This window comes from Guillardia theta (assembly GCF_000315625.1).
Source record: "Guillardia theta CCMP2712 unplaced genomic scaffold GUITHscaffold_7, whole genome shotgun sequence".
NCBI lineage: Eukaryota > Cryptophyceae > Pyrenomonadales > Geminigeraceae > Guillardia > Guillardia theta.
This window is the reverse complement of record NW_005434667.1, coordinates 220,026-235,784: the sequence shown is the minus strand read 5'-3', so window position 1 is coordinate 235,784 and position 15,759 is coordinate 220,026. Positions and strand designations below refer to the sequence as shown.

General features: G+C 52.8%; 7 protein-coding genes across 7 annotated transcripts; 4 read left to right on the top strand and 3 right to left on the bottom strand.

Annotated features, from left to right (window-relative positions):
• Window positions 1–249: 249 nt before the first annotated feature.
• GUITHDRAFT_92107 (hypothetical protein) lies at window positions 250–1,176 on the bottom strand (the record flags this gene model as incomplete). The annotated part of the gene is made up of 5 exons (XM_005839756.1): window positions 250–399; window positions 446–509; window positions 555–628; window positions 733–885; window positions 956–1,176. Coding segments are annotated over 5 exons (545 nt in total), but the record flags the coding sequence as incomplete, so codon positions are not given.
• Window positions 1,177–4,434: 3,258 nt separating this feature from the next.
• Window positions 4,435–5,545, top strand: GUITHDRAFT_150452 (hypothetical protein; the record flags this gene model as incomplete). The annotated part of the gene is made up of 1 exon (XM_005839755.1): window positions 4,435–5,545. A coding segment is annotated over exon 1 (1,097 nt), but the record flags the coding sequence as incomplete, so codon positions are not given.
• A 174-nt stretch (window positions 5,546–5,719) lies between these two features.
• GUITHDRAFT_52948 (hypothetical protein) lies at window positions 5,720–6,514 on the top strand (the record flags this gene model as incomplete). Its single annotated transcript, XM_005839754.1, has 1 exon — window positions 5,720–6,514. A coding segment is annotated over one exon (795 nt), but the record flags the coding sequence as incomplete, so codon positions are not given.
• Window positions 6,515–6,752: 238 nt separating this feature from the next.
• GUITHDRAFT_92096 (hypothetical protein) lies at window positions 6,753–7,666 on the bottom strand. The gene is made up of 5 exons (XM_005839753.1): window positions 7,653–7,666; window positions 7,371–7,605; window positions 7,163–7,326; window positions 6,891–7,108; window positions 6,753–6,846 (listed from the first exon to the last, which is right to left on the bottom strand). Exons 2-5 carry the CDS (start codon window positions 7,602–7,604, stop codon window positions 6,785–6,787), a joined length of 678 nt encoding a protein of 225 aa, XP_005839810.1. The 5' UTR covers window position 7,605; window positions 7,653–7,666; the 3' UTR covers window positions 6,753–6,784.
• A 1,819-nt stretch (window positions 7,667–9,485) lies between these two features.
• GUITHDRAFT_150450 (hypothetical protein) lies at window positions 9,486–9,694 on the top strand. Its single transcript, XM_005839752.1, has one exon. It carries the CDS (start codon window positions 9,535–9,537, stop codon window positions 9,688–9,690), a length of 156 nt encoding a protein of 51 aa, XP_005839809.1. The 5' UTR covers window positions 9,486–9,534; the 3' UTR covers window positions 9,691–9,694.
• A 1,413-nt stretch (window positions 9,695–11,107) lies between these two features.
• Window positions 11,108–11,820, bottom strand: GUITHDRAFT_64740 (hypothetical protein; the record flags this gene model as incomplete). The annotated part of the gene is made up of 4 exons (XM_005839751.1): window positions 11,108–11,301; window positions 11,347–11,488; window positions 11,536–11,614; window positions 11,660–11,820. 4 exons carry the CDS (start codon window positions 11,818–11,820, stop codon window positions 11,108–11,110), a joined length of 576 nt encoding a protein of 191 aa, XP_005839808.1.
• A 959-nt stretch (window positions 11,821–12,779) lies between these two features.
• Window positions 12,780–15,745, top strand: GUITHDRAFT_133256 (hypothetical protein; the record flags this gene model as incomplete). Its single annotated transcript, XM_005839750.1, has 15 exons — window positions 12,780–12,833; window positions 13,007–13,093; window positions 13,150–13,751; window positions 13,794–13,904; window positions 13,952–14,047; window positions 14,093–14,153; window positions 14,428–14,463; window positions 14,524–14,608; window positions 14,766–14,855; window positions 14,998–15,129; window positions 15,154–15,206; window positions 15,328–15,427; window positions 15,522–15,552; window positions 15,621–15,657; window positions 15,740–15,745. The coding sequence occupies 15 exons, from the start codon at window positions 12,780–12,782 to the stop codon at window positions 15,743–15,745; spliced, it is 1,581 nt and encodes a 526-aa protein (XP_005839807.1).
• Window positions 15,746–15,759: the final 14 nt, after the last annotated feature.

Below are 15,759 nucleotides of genomic sequence, written 5' to 3'. Positions count from 1 at the left end.
ACGCGCTGAAGCAGAAGAAGCTGGCGGAGATGGTCAGCTTAGCCAAGCACAAGGGCGTGTCAGAGCTGCCGGTGAAGGAATCGAGGGGGCAAGGTGAGCGCGTCTCTGGTCTCATGCTTGCGGTCTGAACCTCAGGTCGCAGCCAAGGTCAGCGCCAAGTCCGTCCCACACGACTGCATGAGGAAGGGCGGGAGTCAAGGACAATCAGGGCTGTTCGGCTTGTACAGCGGCTTTCGCAAGGTAAGGGGAGGGAGAAACGCCGTCTTTCATTCGGAGCTCACGGTGACCTGACCTGCAGGTCGACTTCGAGCCAACGGACGAGGCGTCCAAAGATTGACGGGGACCAGCCCAAAGGTAGCTCCTCCCTCACCAGAAGAACTTCATGAAGGGGATGACGACCTGGCGGGCCGCTCAGCGATGAGATAATGCTGCACGAGACGAGTACCTGGATCCACTCGAGGATGCCGAACATGAGGCGGATCTCCCGTCGGGCACTCTTGGGAGAGTCACTGCAGGTCCGTTAGGACGAGGCACCCGCTTGCAGGATCGCAGACCTTCCATGGCATGCGTTCTTGCTGCCATCAGTGCCGAACTTGGCCCTCAAGGAATCCTTGGCCTCAGTCTTTGCCTTTAAGAAACGTGAGGGAGGGAGGGCAGGAGAGACGGGCTCGAAGGGAGGAACGAGGGAGGTAGGCAGGCAGGTGAGGGAAGACGAGGATCTTGCTGCAGCACCTTCAAGGAGTTGGTTGGGCCCATCAGCTCTCTCCATCCCTTGATCGCATTCTCCTTCTGCAACACCAAGATGATGCAATCTCCGCCAGTCATGAACTGAACCAAGGATGAGTAAAACGGCCTCTCCTTGTGCTCCTCGTAGAACTCCTTGGCCTGTAGTCATGTGAGCGTGTCAAGGAGAGGGAGGGAGACTGGAAGGAGGGAAGTCAGCGGAGGCTCGGACCTGCTTCTCAGACAGCCTTGTCCTCTTCTCCTTGACGATCTTGAAGCCCGAGGCAGTAATGATGTCCTTCATCTCCTGCGCCTTGCCAGCTGCAACGGCATCTGGCTTGATGATGGCAAACGTTCGCTCAAGGCGAAGCTTTCCTCCTCCCCTCATGCGCTCGACATCGTCTCCCTGCTTGCCTCCCTTGGCTGGCATCCAAGTGACCACGGACGGCATCGATTTCACCCCCTCCGCTTTCCCTCCTCTCAGGTTCATGACCAAGCCTTCCGTGTTCAAAGCATGAGCGCCGCATGCCTGTCAATTGAGTCAAGACTCGCTTCTGGAGGACAAGATGAGATACCAGCAGTGCTGCGGCCAGGCAGATGATAACCAGTTTTGACATGTCTGCCGCGCAAACGTTATAAGCATTTTCAGAATCAATGGAGTTTCTTTCTTTATCATCCAATTGTTATCACAGATACCCTGAAATACGCGAGGTGGAATTGCTTTGTGACATTCTCAGCAGCTATACTCCTGAGTGTACTCAATTTCTACCTTCATTTCTGCCTCATTTCTTCAACTGCCACTACCGACGGTTCCTCATTTTGTACCCAATCGATGTTCGCATACTTTCGAACCTCAGCATGCTGTGAGTGCTTGTCATGACATCATGGATACAATATGCACCCATTGTCTCTTGTCAACAACTCTTAACCATGTGACACATTCATCGCCAGCCCCCCGCGTCCCCCCGTGTCCCTCTATGACCCATTCCCATCCTCTTGCTCGTCTTGTTGCTGTCAGCACGTTGCTACATCCGTTTGCCTATCTGTCTCTCTGTGCTGTTGTCAGTGACTCGATGAATCTTGCTCCGTTCTCCTCCTCGCATCCCCTTCCTCCTCCCTCCCTCCTCGCCCTAGTCGCCTCCACCGCCATCTTTCAAGAGGTTCGTAGGGTCTCGCCGCGTCACAATAACCCCAACAACTTCTCAAAGGATCTTCAGCAGTAAACTATAAATTGAAAACACTTTCGCACAAAAAACTCTCTCCTCACATAGAAGTCGCTCCATATTCTATTCCCAAATCCACATATTTTATTGAATCAAGCAAATTACACCCCTTGCACCACCCCACCACCCTTTACATGCCTACCGACGTTGCGGTACCCCCTTCTATCGAGTCTCCACTGAACTTCCGAAGCCTCCCGGCGGGCCGCACGGTGGGCCACGGCCCGGCACTGCCGGCCGCACGGCCGCCGCCGCCGGGGCCGCGGTCACGCGGCTCAGCTGAGTGCCGCACCGTGCGGCACTGCGGCAGCCCCCCCCCCCCTCCCCCCCCCCCCACCCCGCCCCCCCCTGGTCAATCCGCCTGGCATGGTCAGGCGATCATGGGATCAATCACAAGTTCCGCCGGAGTTCCGAACTCGGAAGTTCCCCGGGGCCGGCCCGTGACAAGGTGTCTTGTTACAACTAAGGTCGAGTTGCCCAAGACCGTGCCGAGTGTAATGCGGCCGCGGCGGCATTCCTGCAAGGCTAGCCCGGCGGGGCGAGCCTGAGGAGTCCGGGCCCGGCTCGGAGCGAACGGTGAACGGTCCCGGACCGTGGCCGCCGGGCCGGCAGTGGCCCAGTGGGACTCCGGGACGTCAGCGTCCGATCCCATCGGTTATGAGCCCCATCTGCGCCTCGTTAGATTTTTTTTTCTCTTTTTAAGAAGGAGGCGGTTTACACCGACATATTTTGGGGTGGGGGTACCTACCCATCAGACATGACCCCATTATGTTCCCAATCATGCTAGTCTTTGAAAGGGGTATTTCTTGTGAAACAACCAGAACAATGAAAATTCATGGGTCCATAATGTCAAGAGGGTGTATAGGGGTGGTATCCCCACATACATAAAAGGAAGGGGTGGTCAAAAATTGTTTACAAAGTCTTCTCGACAAGGGTAGGGTACGTCAAAGTACCCTACCATTCGTCGTGAAATTCTATTCTCTCGGGTGGGAGGGTACATGTGATTGATGAACCTCAATAGGTTGGACATATTTTCCAATAGGGGTCAACTGCATCTACTTATTTTTGAATCGACGAAATTCAAGCCTTACTTTGACTAAAATAAGTGGGAGGCCGTTTTGGAAAGTATCACTCAACTTCACTTCCCGATTATGGCACGTATTTGAATATATGTCGACTTATTTTCAAATTTTAGACACAAATAATTGACCTTAGTTCAAATGCCTCTATCCATCCCACCAGATCCGCCCCCCCGGGTCTCCTCAAAGCCCACCACTCCACCCCACCTTACCCCTTCGCTTACGCCGTTATGCAGTACCCCAAACATGGACAGAGTGTACAAAGTTACCCCACCCTCACCCCCATCAAAAGATGACCCCCCATGGGATACTCCGCACCACATTCAGGCGGATGTACCAACGTCATTACTATAGTGACATCCCTTCAGATTTAGCGGTACTTGCACACTCTACGATGCGATGGCTTCTCTTTCACGTTGACTACCCCCTGTTTGCGTCTGCACATACCCCACCCTGGATGAACTATTGACCACCCTACCCAGTCGTAGAAACCCATCGTCATCCCCACCCCCGTTCTTCACATCTCCCTTTATACCCCCACCCCCCCACCCCCTCTACTTCCTCACGAGCCGCTTCCCAAACAAGACCCCTGCGCCCATGGCTGCATGCAAGCATTTATGCCGCTGCTTCTGCTTTATCTTACGCCCACACGCTCATCCCTGCCTTGCTCGCAGTCCTCCTTATGCCTCTCTACCTGCTTCCATGCAGGCTAGATCCTCTCCTCGTCTGGAGCGAAACGAAATGTTCTCGTACCGCATGCCTGACACACCGTTCCGCTTCATCTTCGTCTGCTCCCCACGTTCTGCTTTATCACTTGGTTATCGTCATCGTATCATTTTTAGCAACACATTCCTTAATTTATCTGTATCCTTCTATCCATCCCCATTCTCTGAATCCGATTTCTTCTCTACAGTGCTCCGTTTTTGTCTGTCATTGCTTTGTTGGTACGGCTTCGTAGAAACAAGAACTTGTTCTATCCGTTCTGCTCCCCTTCTTTATCTTATTGCTCCGATTTATTGGAGATCTCCACGGCACCCTATATTACTTGTTGTTCCTCAGCTGTCTGGTTTCTTCCCTCTTTCCGAACCCTCATAACCTTGTTGTGCCTCAAGCGGCCCTCTACGCTCACTCATCTTTAAAGTCTTCATGACTTCGTCTTCTTCTCACATTGACTTCTCGATGGCACTTACTTTTATGATGTATGATGTTTAGTGTGGCTCGGTTTGACCTTTCATGGAGTTCTGATGACCCGCATCTCTTCCTGACATCCGCCCTCTTCGTGGCTCTCCAACCCGCTGCGCATCTTTCCTATTGCGAATCAAATCATATGAACTGCAAATGTTCACAGCCATCATATCTGCAAACTAACATGACCTTGCGCTCTTGTTTTGTTCTGACATGTTTCTTTTCAGTTTCTTGGAGATGTCTGCTCCCCCTCCCAAACCGGCGTGTCCCAACTTCTCGTCTGGGCCTTGTGCCAAGCGCCCTGGGTTCAATCCCGGAGTTGCATATGCTGATGCTCCTTTCGGAAGATCCCATCGCGCAGCGATCGGAAAGAACAAGATCAAGGAGAGCATGCGCCTGACAAAAGAAATCCTGAAGATTCCCAAGGATTACCTCGTAGCCATGGTTCCAGCATCGGATACTGGTGCTGTAGAGATGATGATGTGGCAATTGTTGGGCCCGAGGGGTGTCACTGTATGCCATTGGGAGTCATTTGGCTCTGGATGGTTTACCGATGCTGAGAAGCAACTGAAACTCCCCAAGCTGCGCAATCTCAAGGCACCATTCGGAGAACTTCCCGACCTCAAGAGCATCGATTGGAATGACGATGTTGTCTTCACTTGGAACGGAACCACCAGTGGTGTGAAGGTCCCAAATGGTGATTGGATTCCCGATAATCGTGGAGGACTTTCTATCTGCGATGCGACATCTGCAGCCTTCGCGATGGATATCCCCTGGAGCAAGATTGATGTGTTGACCTACTCCTGGCAGAAGTGCCTTGGTGGAGAAGGTGCACATGGCATGCTTGTCATCTCTCCACGAACGGTGCAGCGTTTGGAATCCTACAAGCCCGCATGGCCTCTTCCAAAGATTTTCCGCTTGACCAAGGGTGGGAAGTTGGACAAGGCTATCTTTGAGGGAGACGTCATCAACACTCCATCCATGGCTTGCTTTGAAGATTACCTTGATGCTTTGAAATGGGCCAAGGGATGTGGTGGATTGGATGGATTGATCCAGCGTTCTATGAGAAATTTCAATGTTGTGAAATCCTTTGTTGAGAAGAACCCTTGGATTCAATTTTTGGCTAAGGACCCTGCCACCGTGTCCAACACCAGCGTGTGCTTAGTGATCAACGACCTGAGCAAGGATCAGGTTAAGACCATGCTTTCCCTGCTGGAGAGGAACAAGGTTGCCTATGACATTGGGGCTTATCGTGACGCCCCTGCCGGCTTGCGCATCTGGTGTGGACCCACTGTGGAGACTGCGGATGTCAACGCTCTCATGCAATGGGTTGACTATGCACATACCAAGATCAAGAATGGAGATGTCAAGAAGATGAGAATCATCATCACCGATGGTCTAGCTGACGGTGCTGTCAAGGCCTTGTCTTCTGCCGGCCACGAGGTCGTGAAGAAGAAGTTGAGCAAGGAGGAGCTCGCTGCGGGAGCCCTCGCGGAGTGGGATGCAATCATCATTCGTTCTGCAACCAAGTTGACTGCTGCAATTATCAAGGCAACTGCCGAGAAAGCAGGAAGCAAGCTTCGATTGATCGCTCGTGCTGGAGTTGGTGTGGACAACGTCGACCTGAAGGCAGCCTCGGCAGCTGGTGTCATGGTGGTGAACTCCCCGCTCAGTGCAACCAACTCGGTGGTAGAACTAGCGCTTGGACATCTTCTTGCCCAGGCTCGACAGATCACTCGGGCCGATCGTACTTTGAGAGACGGCAAGTGGTTGAAGAATGAACTTGTGGGACACGAGCTCGCCGGCAAGAATCTGGGCTTCATCGGATTTGGCAGGATTGGTCAGGCCCTTGGCCGTGTCGCTTTGGCTCTTGGGATGAACATCCATGTGTACGATCCCTTCCTCCCTGACAGCGTCTTGGCGAACTTCAACGCCACCAGGCATGCTACAGTGCAGGATGTCTTCAGAGCTTGCACCCACATTACCATCCACGCGTTCCTCTCCCCGCAGACCAGGCACATGGTTAACACTGAGATGATTGGGTTGATGCCTGGAGTGGCACCGGATGGTACCAAGTGTGGAAACCACATCGTCAACTGCGGACGCGGAGGCATCATCGACGAAGAGGCAGCTGCAGCTGCTCTCAAGAGCGGCAAGCTCAACTCGCTGGCCTTGGATGTGTTTGAGGTGGAGCCTTGCGGCAAGAGCCCTCTCTTCGAGTCGGACAGGTTCCAGGCCTCCCCACACATCGGAGCCAGCACCATCGAGGCTCAGAACAGAGTGGGCGCTGAGATCGCAGGAGCAGTTATCGCTGCCTTGGACGGCAGCCCTCCTGCGGGTAACCTCGTCAACAAGGATGTCCAGCCTAAGTTTGGCCCACCGCGTGCGGCGAAGATGTAGAATACCCTTCGAAGAGAGGCGGCGATTGTTTTTGGAATGAATCGCCTGATGAAGGCTGAATAATTTGTTTAATCTGTTTGTTGCTCGACGTTATCGCAACGTGGAAGAGCTCGATCGCACTGCGGCCTCTCCCTCATTCACAACTTTTTAAGAGAAGAATGAAATTGTACAAACTGCTCAAACAAGCTCGACGTTCTTGAACGGCGTGTTCTTACCATGCCGGATCGGTTTCGGAGCGCCTTCGAGGTCAAGTCACTCGGCATCGGCAGCAGGAGACTCTTACCCATCTCCGTCAGCGACACGATGATGGCGGTGAAGGAGGGTCGATCCCCCGGGTCCTGAGCCCAGCACACCCCGATAAGCTCCTTCCACTCGCGCGACATGTCGGGAGGGATGATGGGCCTTCCATGGTCTCTGAGCACGATGGTGGCCATGTGGGTGTAGTCGAGCGCAAACCACGCTTGCTCGCCCGTGTGCATCTCCCAGCAGATGATGGCGAAGCTGAGAAGGAGGGTCAGACGAGCTCTTGAGCCTCTGCTGGGGCTGCTGCTTCACCTGTATATGTCGACCTTGTTGGTGGTGGGGGCACCTGCCAGAGCCTCCGGCGCGAGGTACACGGGGGTGCCTGCTCGTCGAGACTCGCTGTTGCGCGACATCTCCCGCCCCAGCACCCGCGCAAGACCAAAGTCACAAAGTTTGACAACCCCATGATGGTCGATCTGGGAGTGAGTGAGTGGGAGGAGCAACAAGAACAAGGTCCTACCAGGCAGTTGCTCGGCTTCAGGTCTCGATGGACTATGTTCGCCATGTGCAGGAATTGCATGGCGTCAGAGATCTGCATGCTGATGCTCAGGATTTCAGTCCCAGACAGCCTTCGCTTCTCGACGTGTAGCAAGTCCTCCAACGATCCACCGACAACCAACTCTGTCACTAGATACAAATCCGGAATGTTCATGCAGATTCCCATGAGTTTGACAATCCCTGAATGGTTGGACATCCTGCAATCTTTTCAGCACGGGACTGACGGCGCACGTCAAGCGCTCACTGCAAGATTTGAGCTTCTCTGTAGAAGTCATGAAGTTGTCTCCGATTGGAGAGAACTCTGAGCTTCTTGATGGCGCAGGGTCTCGTCCATTCGCCTCTGAAGACCTGCGAGCCAACAGGTCAGACAAGCCAACACCGGAGACTCTTGCGAAGCTCACTCTTGCAAAGCTGCCGCTTCCTATCTCGCTCTCGATACGGAGGTTGGAGAAGTCGATGCTGGTTATCCCATCCACCATCTCTGATCTCAAGCTGTCCAGCGATTGCAACGCTGCTTCCTTCAGCTCCGACATGATCTTCAGCTCTCTCTGCATTCTCTGCAGCTCGAAGCTAGCTGGAGAGGAGTAAGCTGAGAAGTTGCTGTTCTGAGAGTCTCGAGAGTAAAGCTTCGGTGAGTTCGCGCTCGAGTGGTTCTCGGCCCTGTGTGTGCCAGTCTCGGAGAGTCTGGCCTCGAGCTGTTTGAAGTCTTGTTTCAACCTCCACATGTTCTGCTGCTCAGTCTTGAGATTCGCCTCTGCGATCCTACGGGTCACAACCCGTTGAAACAACACTCATCTCAGCCTCACCAGCCTCCTCTGCGCGTTTCTCGGCTGCAGCCTTCTGTTGCTTGAGCTCCCTCAACTCGACACCATCCACACTCGCCGTATCTCTCGATGCTCTTGCTTTCTTCATGTCATCAAGCTCTGCTTTGTACTTCGAAGATTCGACTATCCTTATCCTCAACTCCTCCTCCAAGACCTTGAGCCTCTTGTCCATGTTCCCTGGATCCCAAAGTGAGCAAGATACTACATACATCCAGCAGATGCACCAGCTTTCATATCTTGACCATCTCTTTCGTTCTTTGCATTCTCTGGTATCTTTGCCGACTCCACGGTGTTGTAGTACTCGAAGGAATCTTCAAACTCCCGTAGCTTCTTCCTCAGCGTGATGTTCTCCTCCTCCAACTTCAGCACCTTCTCGGCCAGAGACTTGGTCTGCAGCAGGTCAGACTTGCCTTGAGCTCTGGAAAATCGCTACCTCGTGACCGTAGTTGGTCCTCAGAATCTCTCTGTGCAGTTCTTGTTCAGTGTCTAATCGCAGGTTGAGAGAGCTGATGGTATTCTTCTTAGACAGCACTTCCTTTTCCAGGTCCGACACTCGCTCCTAACAACAACCATGTCAGTTCGCCTCTTCTGTCCTCAAACTCCATGGGGCACCTGGAGGTAGGCGATGGCAGGGTGACCGCGCGAAAGACTTTCGACCTGCTGCTGCAGCGCAGCTTCATCCTCCCGCAACTTTCTGATCACCATCAGGAGACTCCGAAGCTTCTCCGCCACCAGCGCGTTGCCGACGCTGACAACATCGGACAGGACCCATCCTCCCTCCTGCTCGTTGTCGTTGCCCTCGGCGATGCTGATCAAGCAAGAGAGGGAGGAGTTGATTCGCTGCACCAGCTCGTTCTGAGAGAAGTCCGTGGAGAGGTTGAGGGAGTTGGAGGAGGCGATCTCGAGCTCCTCCTTGAGGTTCTCGTTATTGTGCTTCAGCTCCTTCACCCGTTGCAACCACAGCGACTGCTTGCGATTTTCTCTCAGTTTCTGAAAGGCGACGGCAGTACAGAGATGGTGGTAGACATGGAGGATCCGTTGAGACATCTTCTCTTGCAGCATCGTCTTATCGAACATGTGGACGGCCTCCGCTCTCGCCGCGTCTCGCTGTATCTCGTTCTTCTCTTGCTGCAACTTATCTTTGAAGCTCTGCTTCCACTGCACCACAGATATGGTCATGTGCTCGAGCTCATTGCGCTTGGCTTCGACTTCATTCATGAGTTCATTCACAAGCGAATCGTGAGCGACCTCTGAACGATTCGTCTGTCCGTTAGTCACAAACTGTTGCCCAGCAATCTGCCCATGACCGATCAGCATCTGTTCATTGGGCTTGAAGCTTTTGCTCTGCTCACTCCCCCACTGGTCCAGAGACATGTTTTGATTTTGCATGATGCCCTCACAACCGACAAGTTTCTGACTTACTTCATCGACTTGGCGTCTTCATCGTTGTGGCATTGAGAGTTTCAATCTAGGTGACACGCGTTTCAAGGCCCTCTTAAGATTTCAGATCTGCAACTCAATTCAGCTGAATGCTTTCAACATTCGTCCAATGAAATTGAAATGTCCCTGCCACTCTGAGCTCAGCTAGTGGAGTTTCTTGCTCTATGTCTATTTCATTGCTGAGTTGGCGAGGAAACTTGATGTTTCAATCTCCTCGCTTTTTAGATTCACACTTTGCTTCACCTCAGAACACTTTCACTCCCGTGATTGCATCAGCGTTTGACCCTGCATTTTATGCATCTTTACGAGGGTGAAGCATAATCATCATCTATTGGAAACTTTATCTCACCTACCATGAGCTACTGTTGCTCAATCTACATCTAATGTTCCGCCCATTCCAGTCCTCATCATCCTATTCTCTTCTAGCCCTTGTGCTGTCTCTTCCACCTCTGAGGATGCTTCTGCTGCACTACTCATCATCTCGTCTTGTATCTGCACACGTTCCTTCTCATCTTGACGTCGTCTTCGTCCTCCTCATCTGTCTCCTCCTCCTCCTACAGCATCTCCTCCATGACGCTGCGTCTTCGCTCAGTCTCCGTCTTTCTGGCCCCCCACCCCACCCCCTTCATATCCAGTAAACCAACAGATGAGTAATGGGTGGGGGTGGGATGGGGCCTACAAACGGTAGTTTTAGAGAATACCTTAAAACTGTTTATAAAATCCTGATATGGCTTCACAAAATGGTTTTATGAGGTAAAATTAGATATCAAATATGCTGTAAAAACTTTTAGTCAGGGCCACAGGTACAAAATCGCGACCAAAAAAAATTTACCCAAGGATGAATATATCCATGTAAAAAGGGGGTTGCTATAAATTTCCACAGGATACTATCCTGCGATTCTTCAAGGGCCAACAGACCTCTCTGGCAGAGACATCTGCTGCTCTTGCTGCTGCTGCTGCTGCTGCTGCTGCTGCTGCTCCTCCTCCTCCTCCTCCTCCTCCTCCTCACCGTCGCTACTCCACCATCACCACTGTCATCTCTCTTTTCCACCTTCTCGATCCGTTCGGATAACTGCATTGCCTCTGTCCTCCTACTTGTGAGCCGTGTCGCTCTACCTCGTCCTTTTGTTATCAAGATCAACACTCAGTCTCGGTCGAATCGGAATCAAGACGTCGAGGACAAGAAGAGATACGAAGAAAAGAGACATGAGCAATGTGCAAAGAGGGCATCTAGAGTGGAGGTGAAGCAGGTGAGACACAAGCGGTTGAAAATTGATGTTTCAGCTGGTTGTGAAATGTCATTCAATGTTGCTCGCAATGATTGATGTCATGGTCGACAGAAGGCTGACGTTGCAGACTCTTGCTCTGATTCTCAGTTCTTGACCTTCCATCTAGCAAGAACCTTGAAGCAAGCGCTTAGACGAACAGAACTCTGTCACACTGAACAGACCTCCTTTCCTTCCCTGCTCGGGTGGCTCAGACCTCCGGTCACCGGCTCCATGTAAGTCGACTCGAACCCCTGCACCACGTCATCGTCTTTTCTCAGCTTCGAGGAGAGTGCCTGAGGTTCGAGGAGGCTGCTGACCAGCTCGCGCGACATGGCGTAGGGAGGCCCTCCCTCGTAATCCCCTGCTCCCCTATCAGCCCTACTGAAAAAACGCGGGGAGGAAACACCTAGAGGATAGATCAAGGTGACAAGCTCGCCGTCTGGTGCGATGAGTCGTCTCATGTTCTTTGCCCATTTCTCTCTGAATTCCGGCGGCATGGCGCAAAGAAACGTGTAATCCCATATGATGTCAAAACCTTCTTTCGGCGGCTTCACAAGGCGCTTTCAGGTTGGAAGTTGTAGAGTCTCAACTCGACCTGGAGCTCGTAGAAGTTCTGCAGGGAGAAGCTTGCGTCGCCCGGCAGCTTTTCCTTTGCAGAGATCTCATCTTTCAACCTGTTTGGAATCAGAGCAAAACCCTTTCCTCACATCCTCTCAGACTTGGTCGCTTCATGCACCGCGGTCGTCGACAAGTCGATACCCAGGGCCGTGTAACCGAATCGAGCAAACTCAAAGACGTCGTATCCTCGTCCACATCCAGGAACCAACGCCTGTTGTACGTATTCATACGAGTTAGCATGAGAACACTTCCATACGTGCATGTCCTTGGATTTGCAAGTCTGCTCCCTTTGTTTCAACAAGTTTGTCAAGACAGGACTGCAACGTCCCATGTCGAACGCCTGGCCCGGCTGTAGAATACCATCCTTTGTCCACATCTTCTCCCAGAACACTTCTTGCACCAGCTGATTCCTGGAAGCCATGTGTTATGAATCTGCTTAACACAAACACAAACCTCACCCATCTGAAGTCGAGCTCGACGACGCTGATGATGACATTTGGTGTAAGATGATGGAGCGGAATGGAATGACCAAGGATACAAACGCAGGCCTGCGTGTACACAGCATGATTAGAATAAGAAAGGATCGAAGGTCATGTTTGTGGAGGACAGGTTTGAAACGAATATTCTTGTGGTCACAGTTGGAATGTTGCAGGCAGTGTCTACTCTGTGACAGACGAATAATGCTTTTGTAAAGCAAATAACAGCACAGATGCATTTGAAATGCCAAAAATCACAAGATGTCCTGCAGAGTAGCAACAAAACAACACGCACGTAGCACACTCATCAGGCACAAACACCAAAGAGCAGTCCCTCGTCACTCACTGTATCTCAACCTCCCTTCTGCCATGTCCGCCTCCAACCATCTTACTGCATCCTTGGAGTCTGACATCTCCAACACCCGACATGCTCTCTTCCTCCCCATCCCCCCGCCTCTCACTTACCTCATCCGAGCGCAGGGTCTCCCCAGCATTTTTTTCGGCCCCCGTAAAAGCTAAAAAGAAAAGATAAAAAATCTTTTTTGGTTTGTGGGGAAGGAGACGGTAAGGGAGACGGGGGAAGGGGTGTAGGAGAAGGGAGCGGAAGAGCGAAGGAGAGAAGCAGGAGAGAGGGAGAGCAGCGAGAGGAAGAGGGAGAGGAAGAGCTTCTTTGTGAGTCGCGAGTAGGAAGACTGGGAGGAGAAGATCCTGAGCACAACAGTCCAACAGGGGAGTTCAGTTCGACATGAAGGGAGGAAGGGAGCTCATACGGATCGTCAGCTTCAACGATGTATACGAGGTATCAACTCGACATGTCAGCCATATTGCTGATGATTTGCTCTCCTCAAACCCAAAGTTTCGACATTTTCCGGCGCTCGCAAGGCTCCTCAAGCAACTCCGTGCCGGGCCGCATCTCACTCTTACAGTAGGCGCGAGGTCGTCGGTCTCGTCGTCTCACTTGTCTTGCTGCAGGTGTTGAACGGAGACTTCGTCTCGCCCAATGCTCTCTCGCCGCTCGACAAGGGTCGCGCCATGGTGGACTGTCTCAACCATCTCGGTGTAAGTCTCTTCATGGCTACCTGCCGCAGCCTCCCCGTGATCCCCAGCGGCTGCAGGTGACTCACGTCTGCTTCGGGAACCATGAGGCCGACCTGAACCTCAAGGAGCTCTCGAAGCGCGTCGGAGAGTTCCGAGGGGTCTGGCTGAACTCCAACATGCCCTCCTTGTTTCCCGACCTCACCAAGAGATTCGACGTGGTGACGACGGCGGGAGGCGTCAAGCTCGGGCTGTTGGGCCTCGTGCTGCAGGAGCCAGGAGCGTTCAGAGACTCGACGTTCAAGGGGCACACGATCGAAGAGATCTTGCCGTGCGCGAGGAAGATAGCAGAGGAGTTGCGGAAGGAGAAGGTAGACCTGGTAGTCCCGTTGACGCATCAGAGCCTTTCTTCGGATGTGAAGCTCGCGAGCGAGGAGTTTGGTTTCCCCGTGATCCTCGGGGGTCACGAGCACGAAGTGATTGTGAGAGATGTGAACGAGTGCACGATCGTCAAGGCCGGTTGCAACTGCGAGAACGTCGCCATCTGCGACCTTTGGATCGAGAAGGACGAGTCGCAGGGGCAAGTAGTGATCTACAAGGACACGAGGATACAGGATATCACCAACATGGAGCATGATAAGGAGATGGCTGACGTGCTTGACAAGCATCTCCACGTCCTAAGGTTTCCGCTCCCTCTCTTCCCCTTGTCCTCACCTCTTGGCAGCGTGCTGCAGAACGAGAGCGTCTGTGTGGTAGGCCGAGATTCAATCTTCTCTCCCCTCTCCTCCAAGGGGACGAGGCTGATGCAGACGACCGTAGGATCTCTGATATGCGAGTGAGTTCTAGGCCCCTGCCCCCCGTCCTCTCCTCAAGGTCCTGCAGGGCCTGCCGGGTCGAGCTCGGAGCTGACTGCGCCATGATCAACGGGGCCACGATAGGAGGGAGCAGGGATTACCCGAGCGGGAAGATCACTTACATGTACGAGAGGAAGCGTCGTCTGCGGGGAGAATGACGGAGGAGCAGGGAGCTACAGGCTGAGCTGCCGTTTCCGACCAAGATGGTGGTGGTGGAGATGCCTGGGAAGGTGAAGGAGAGGGGAGGAGAGGAGAGGAAGGGAGGAGCGGAAGGGAGGAGAGGAAGGGAGGAGAGGAAGGGAAGAGAGGAAGGGAGGAGAGGTTACTTGCGGAAGGAGGCAGGATCAAGGAGGGAGGGGGGGTTGCAAAAATTAGGAGAAGGGATGTAATCGGGACAGAGTGAAAGTGGGGAAGAAGGAAAGAGCAATAATCGAGTGAAGCAGAAAGGGGGAGAGAAGTGAGAGAGAGTGGGGAGAAGGGAGTAGGTGGATGACTTGTATACAGGTCATTAAGGAAGCTGTCAAGTTTTCGAGGGAGGGGGTGAGTATATATGAGAGAGATTTGAAAATTTCAGGGATGGGATTTGAACAAAACTTTCAGCCTGTGCACATGGAAAAGAGAGGCTTTCTCCAATGCGATCCCTCCATGACGATAGACGATGAAAACAACCTAACCCATGTCCATGGTATCCTGACCCCTCCTGCCTGCTACCTCCTGCCTGCTACCTGCTACCTGCTACCTGCTACCTGCTACCTGCTACCTGCTACCTGCTACCTGCTGTTTCACTTCGTCTTCACTTACCTCGATGGCTCCCCTCGTCTTGTTTCTGATGCTTATCGCAGGCAAGAGAGTTCGGGACGAAGACACTTTCAACGTCGCGCTTCCTCGCAACCTCCTGGCAGGCAAGAGGAGAAAAAGACATAAAGATAGAAGTAGGATGAGGATGAGGATGAGGAATACAACGTGTAGTAGAGTAGTAGTAGTAGTAGTAGGAGGAGGAGTAGGTCGATGATAACGTTGAGGTAGAGGGGTAGGAGAGAAGGAAGGAGGGTGAGGAGCTCATAAAGGCTACAGGTTTCTGCGACATCAAGCCGCTCGTTGCGTGGGCCAAGGAGAACCCACTGCTACTTCCTGGTAGTGAGGGAGAGGAGGACTGGAGGGAGCAGAAGGGCAAAGGGAGGAAGAGGAGGAAGGAGGAGAAGGAGGGTTAGAGGTTGACCTTGCGAGCAGATGAGAACGTCTTCTCTCTCGCGTTCAAACTTGTTCTCGAGCATAAGGCGTCGGTAAGAGAGCGAGAGAGCGAGAGAGAGGAGAGAGGAGAGAGGAGAGAGGAGAGAGGAAGAGCAGAAGGAGAGAAGGGGAGGGAGAAAGAGAGCAGGAGGAGAGGTTGACGACGGATCGCAGGAGATCTGGCTGGGGCTTGGGAACTTCGAAGACCTGGATGCCGATGGAAGCGGCTACCTTGATAGAGAGGAGATTACCATGGCGGTCACCCGAAAGCTCGGTAACCCTCTCCTCCTCCATTTTTCCTCATCCTCCTAGGTCCTGGTCCTTGTCCTTGTCCTCGTTCTCCTCCCCTCCTTGACAGGCTGCTGCAGGGAAAGAGCCCTCGGAGCAGCTGATCGACAGGTAGAGGAAGGGGGGAGAGAAGGGAGGAGGAGAGAGCCAAGAGGAGGAGGATTGACTGGTGCTTGCAGTATGCTTGAGGCCATCGACATCGACGGGAACGGAAAGGTGAAGATGAAGGAGGAGGAGGAGGAGGAGGAGGAGGAGGATGAGGCGGAGGATGAGGATGAGAGAGAGAATGATGTGGTAGAAATGAAACGGGGAGGGAGG

What these genes read in the sequence shown, in the direction of transcription:
- GUITHDRAFT_150450 (XM_005839752.1), top strand. Translation starts at nt 9,535, where the DNA reads ATGACCGATCAGCATCTGTTCATTGGGCTTGAAGCTTTTGCTCTGCTC.
- GUITHDRAFT_92096 (XM_005839753.1), bottom strand. Translation starts at nt 7,604, where the DNA reads ATGTCCAACCATTCAGGGATTGTCAAACTCATGGGAATCTGCATGAAC. An exon ending in TGAAGCCGAGCAACTGCCTG is followed by an intron (nt 7,327 to 7,370) that starts GTAGGACCTTGT and finishes ACTCACTCCCAG; the next exon opens with ATCGACCATCATGGGGTTGT. An exon ending in CGTGTCGCTGACGGAGATGG is followed by an intron (nt 6,847 to 6,890) that starts GTAAGAGTCTCC and finishes TTGACCTCGAAG; the next exon opens with GCGCTCCGAAACCGATCCGG.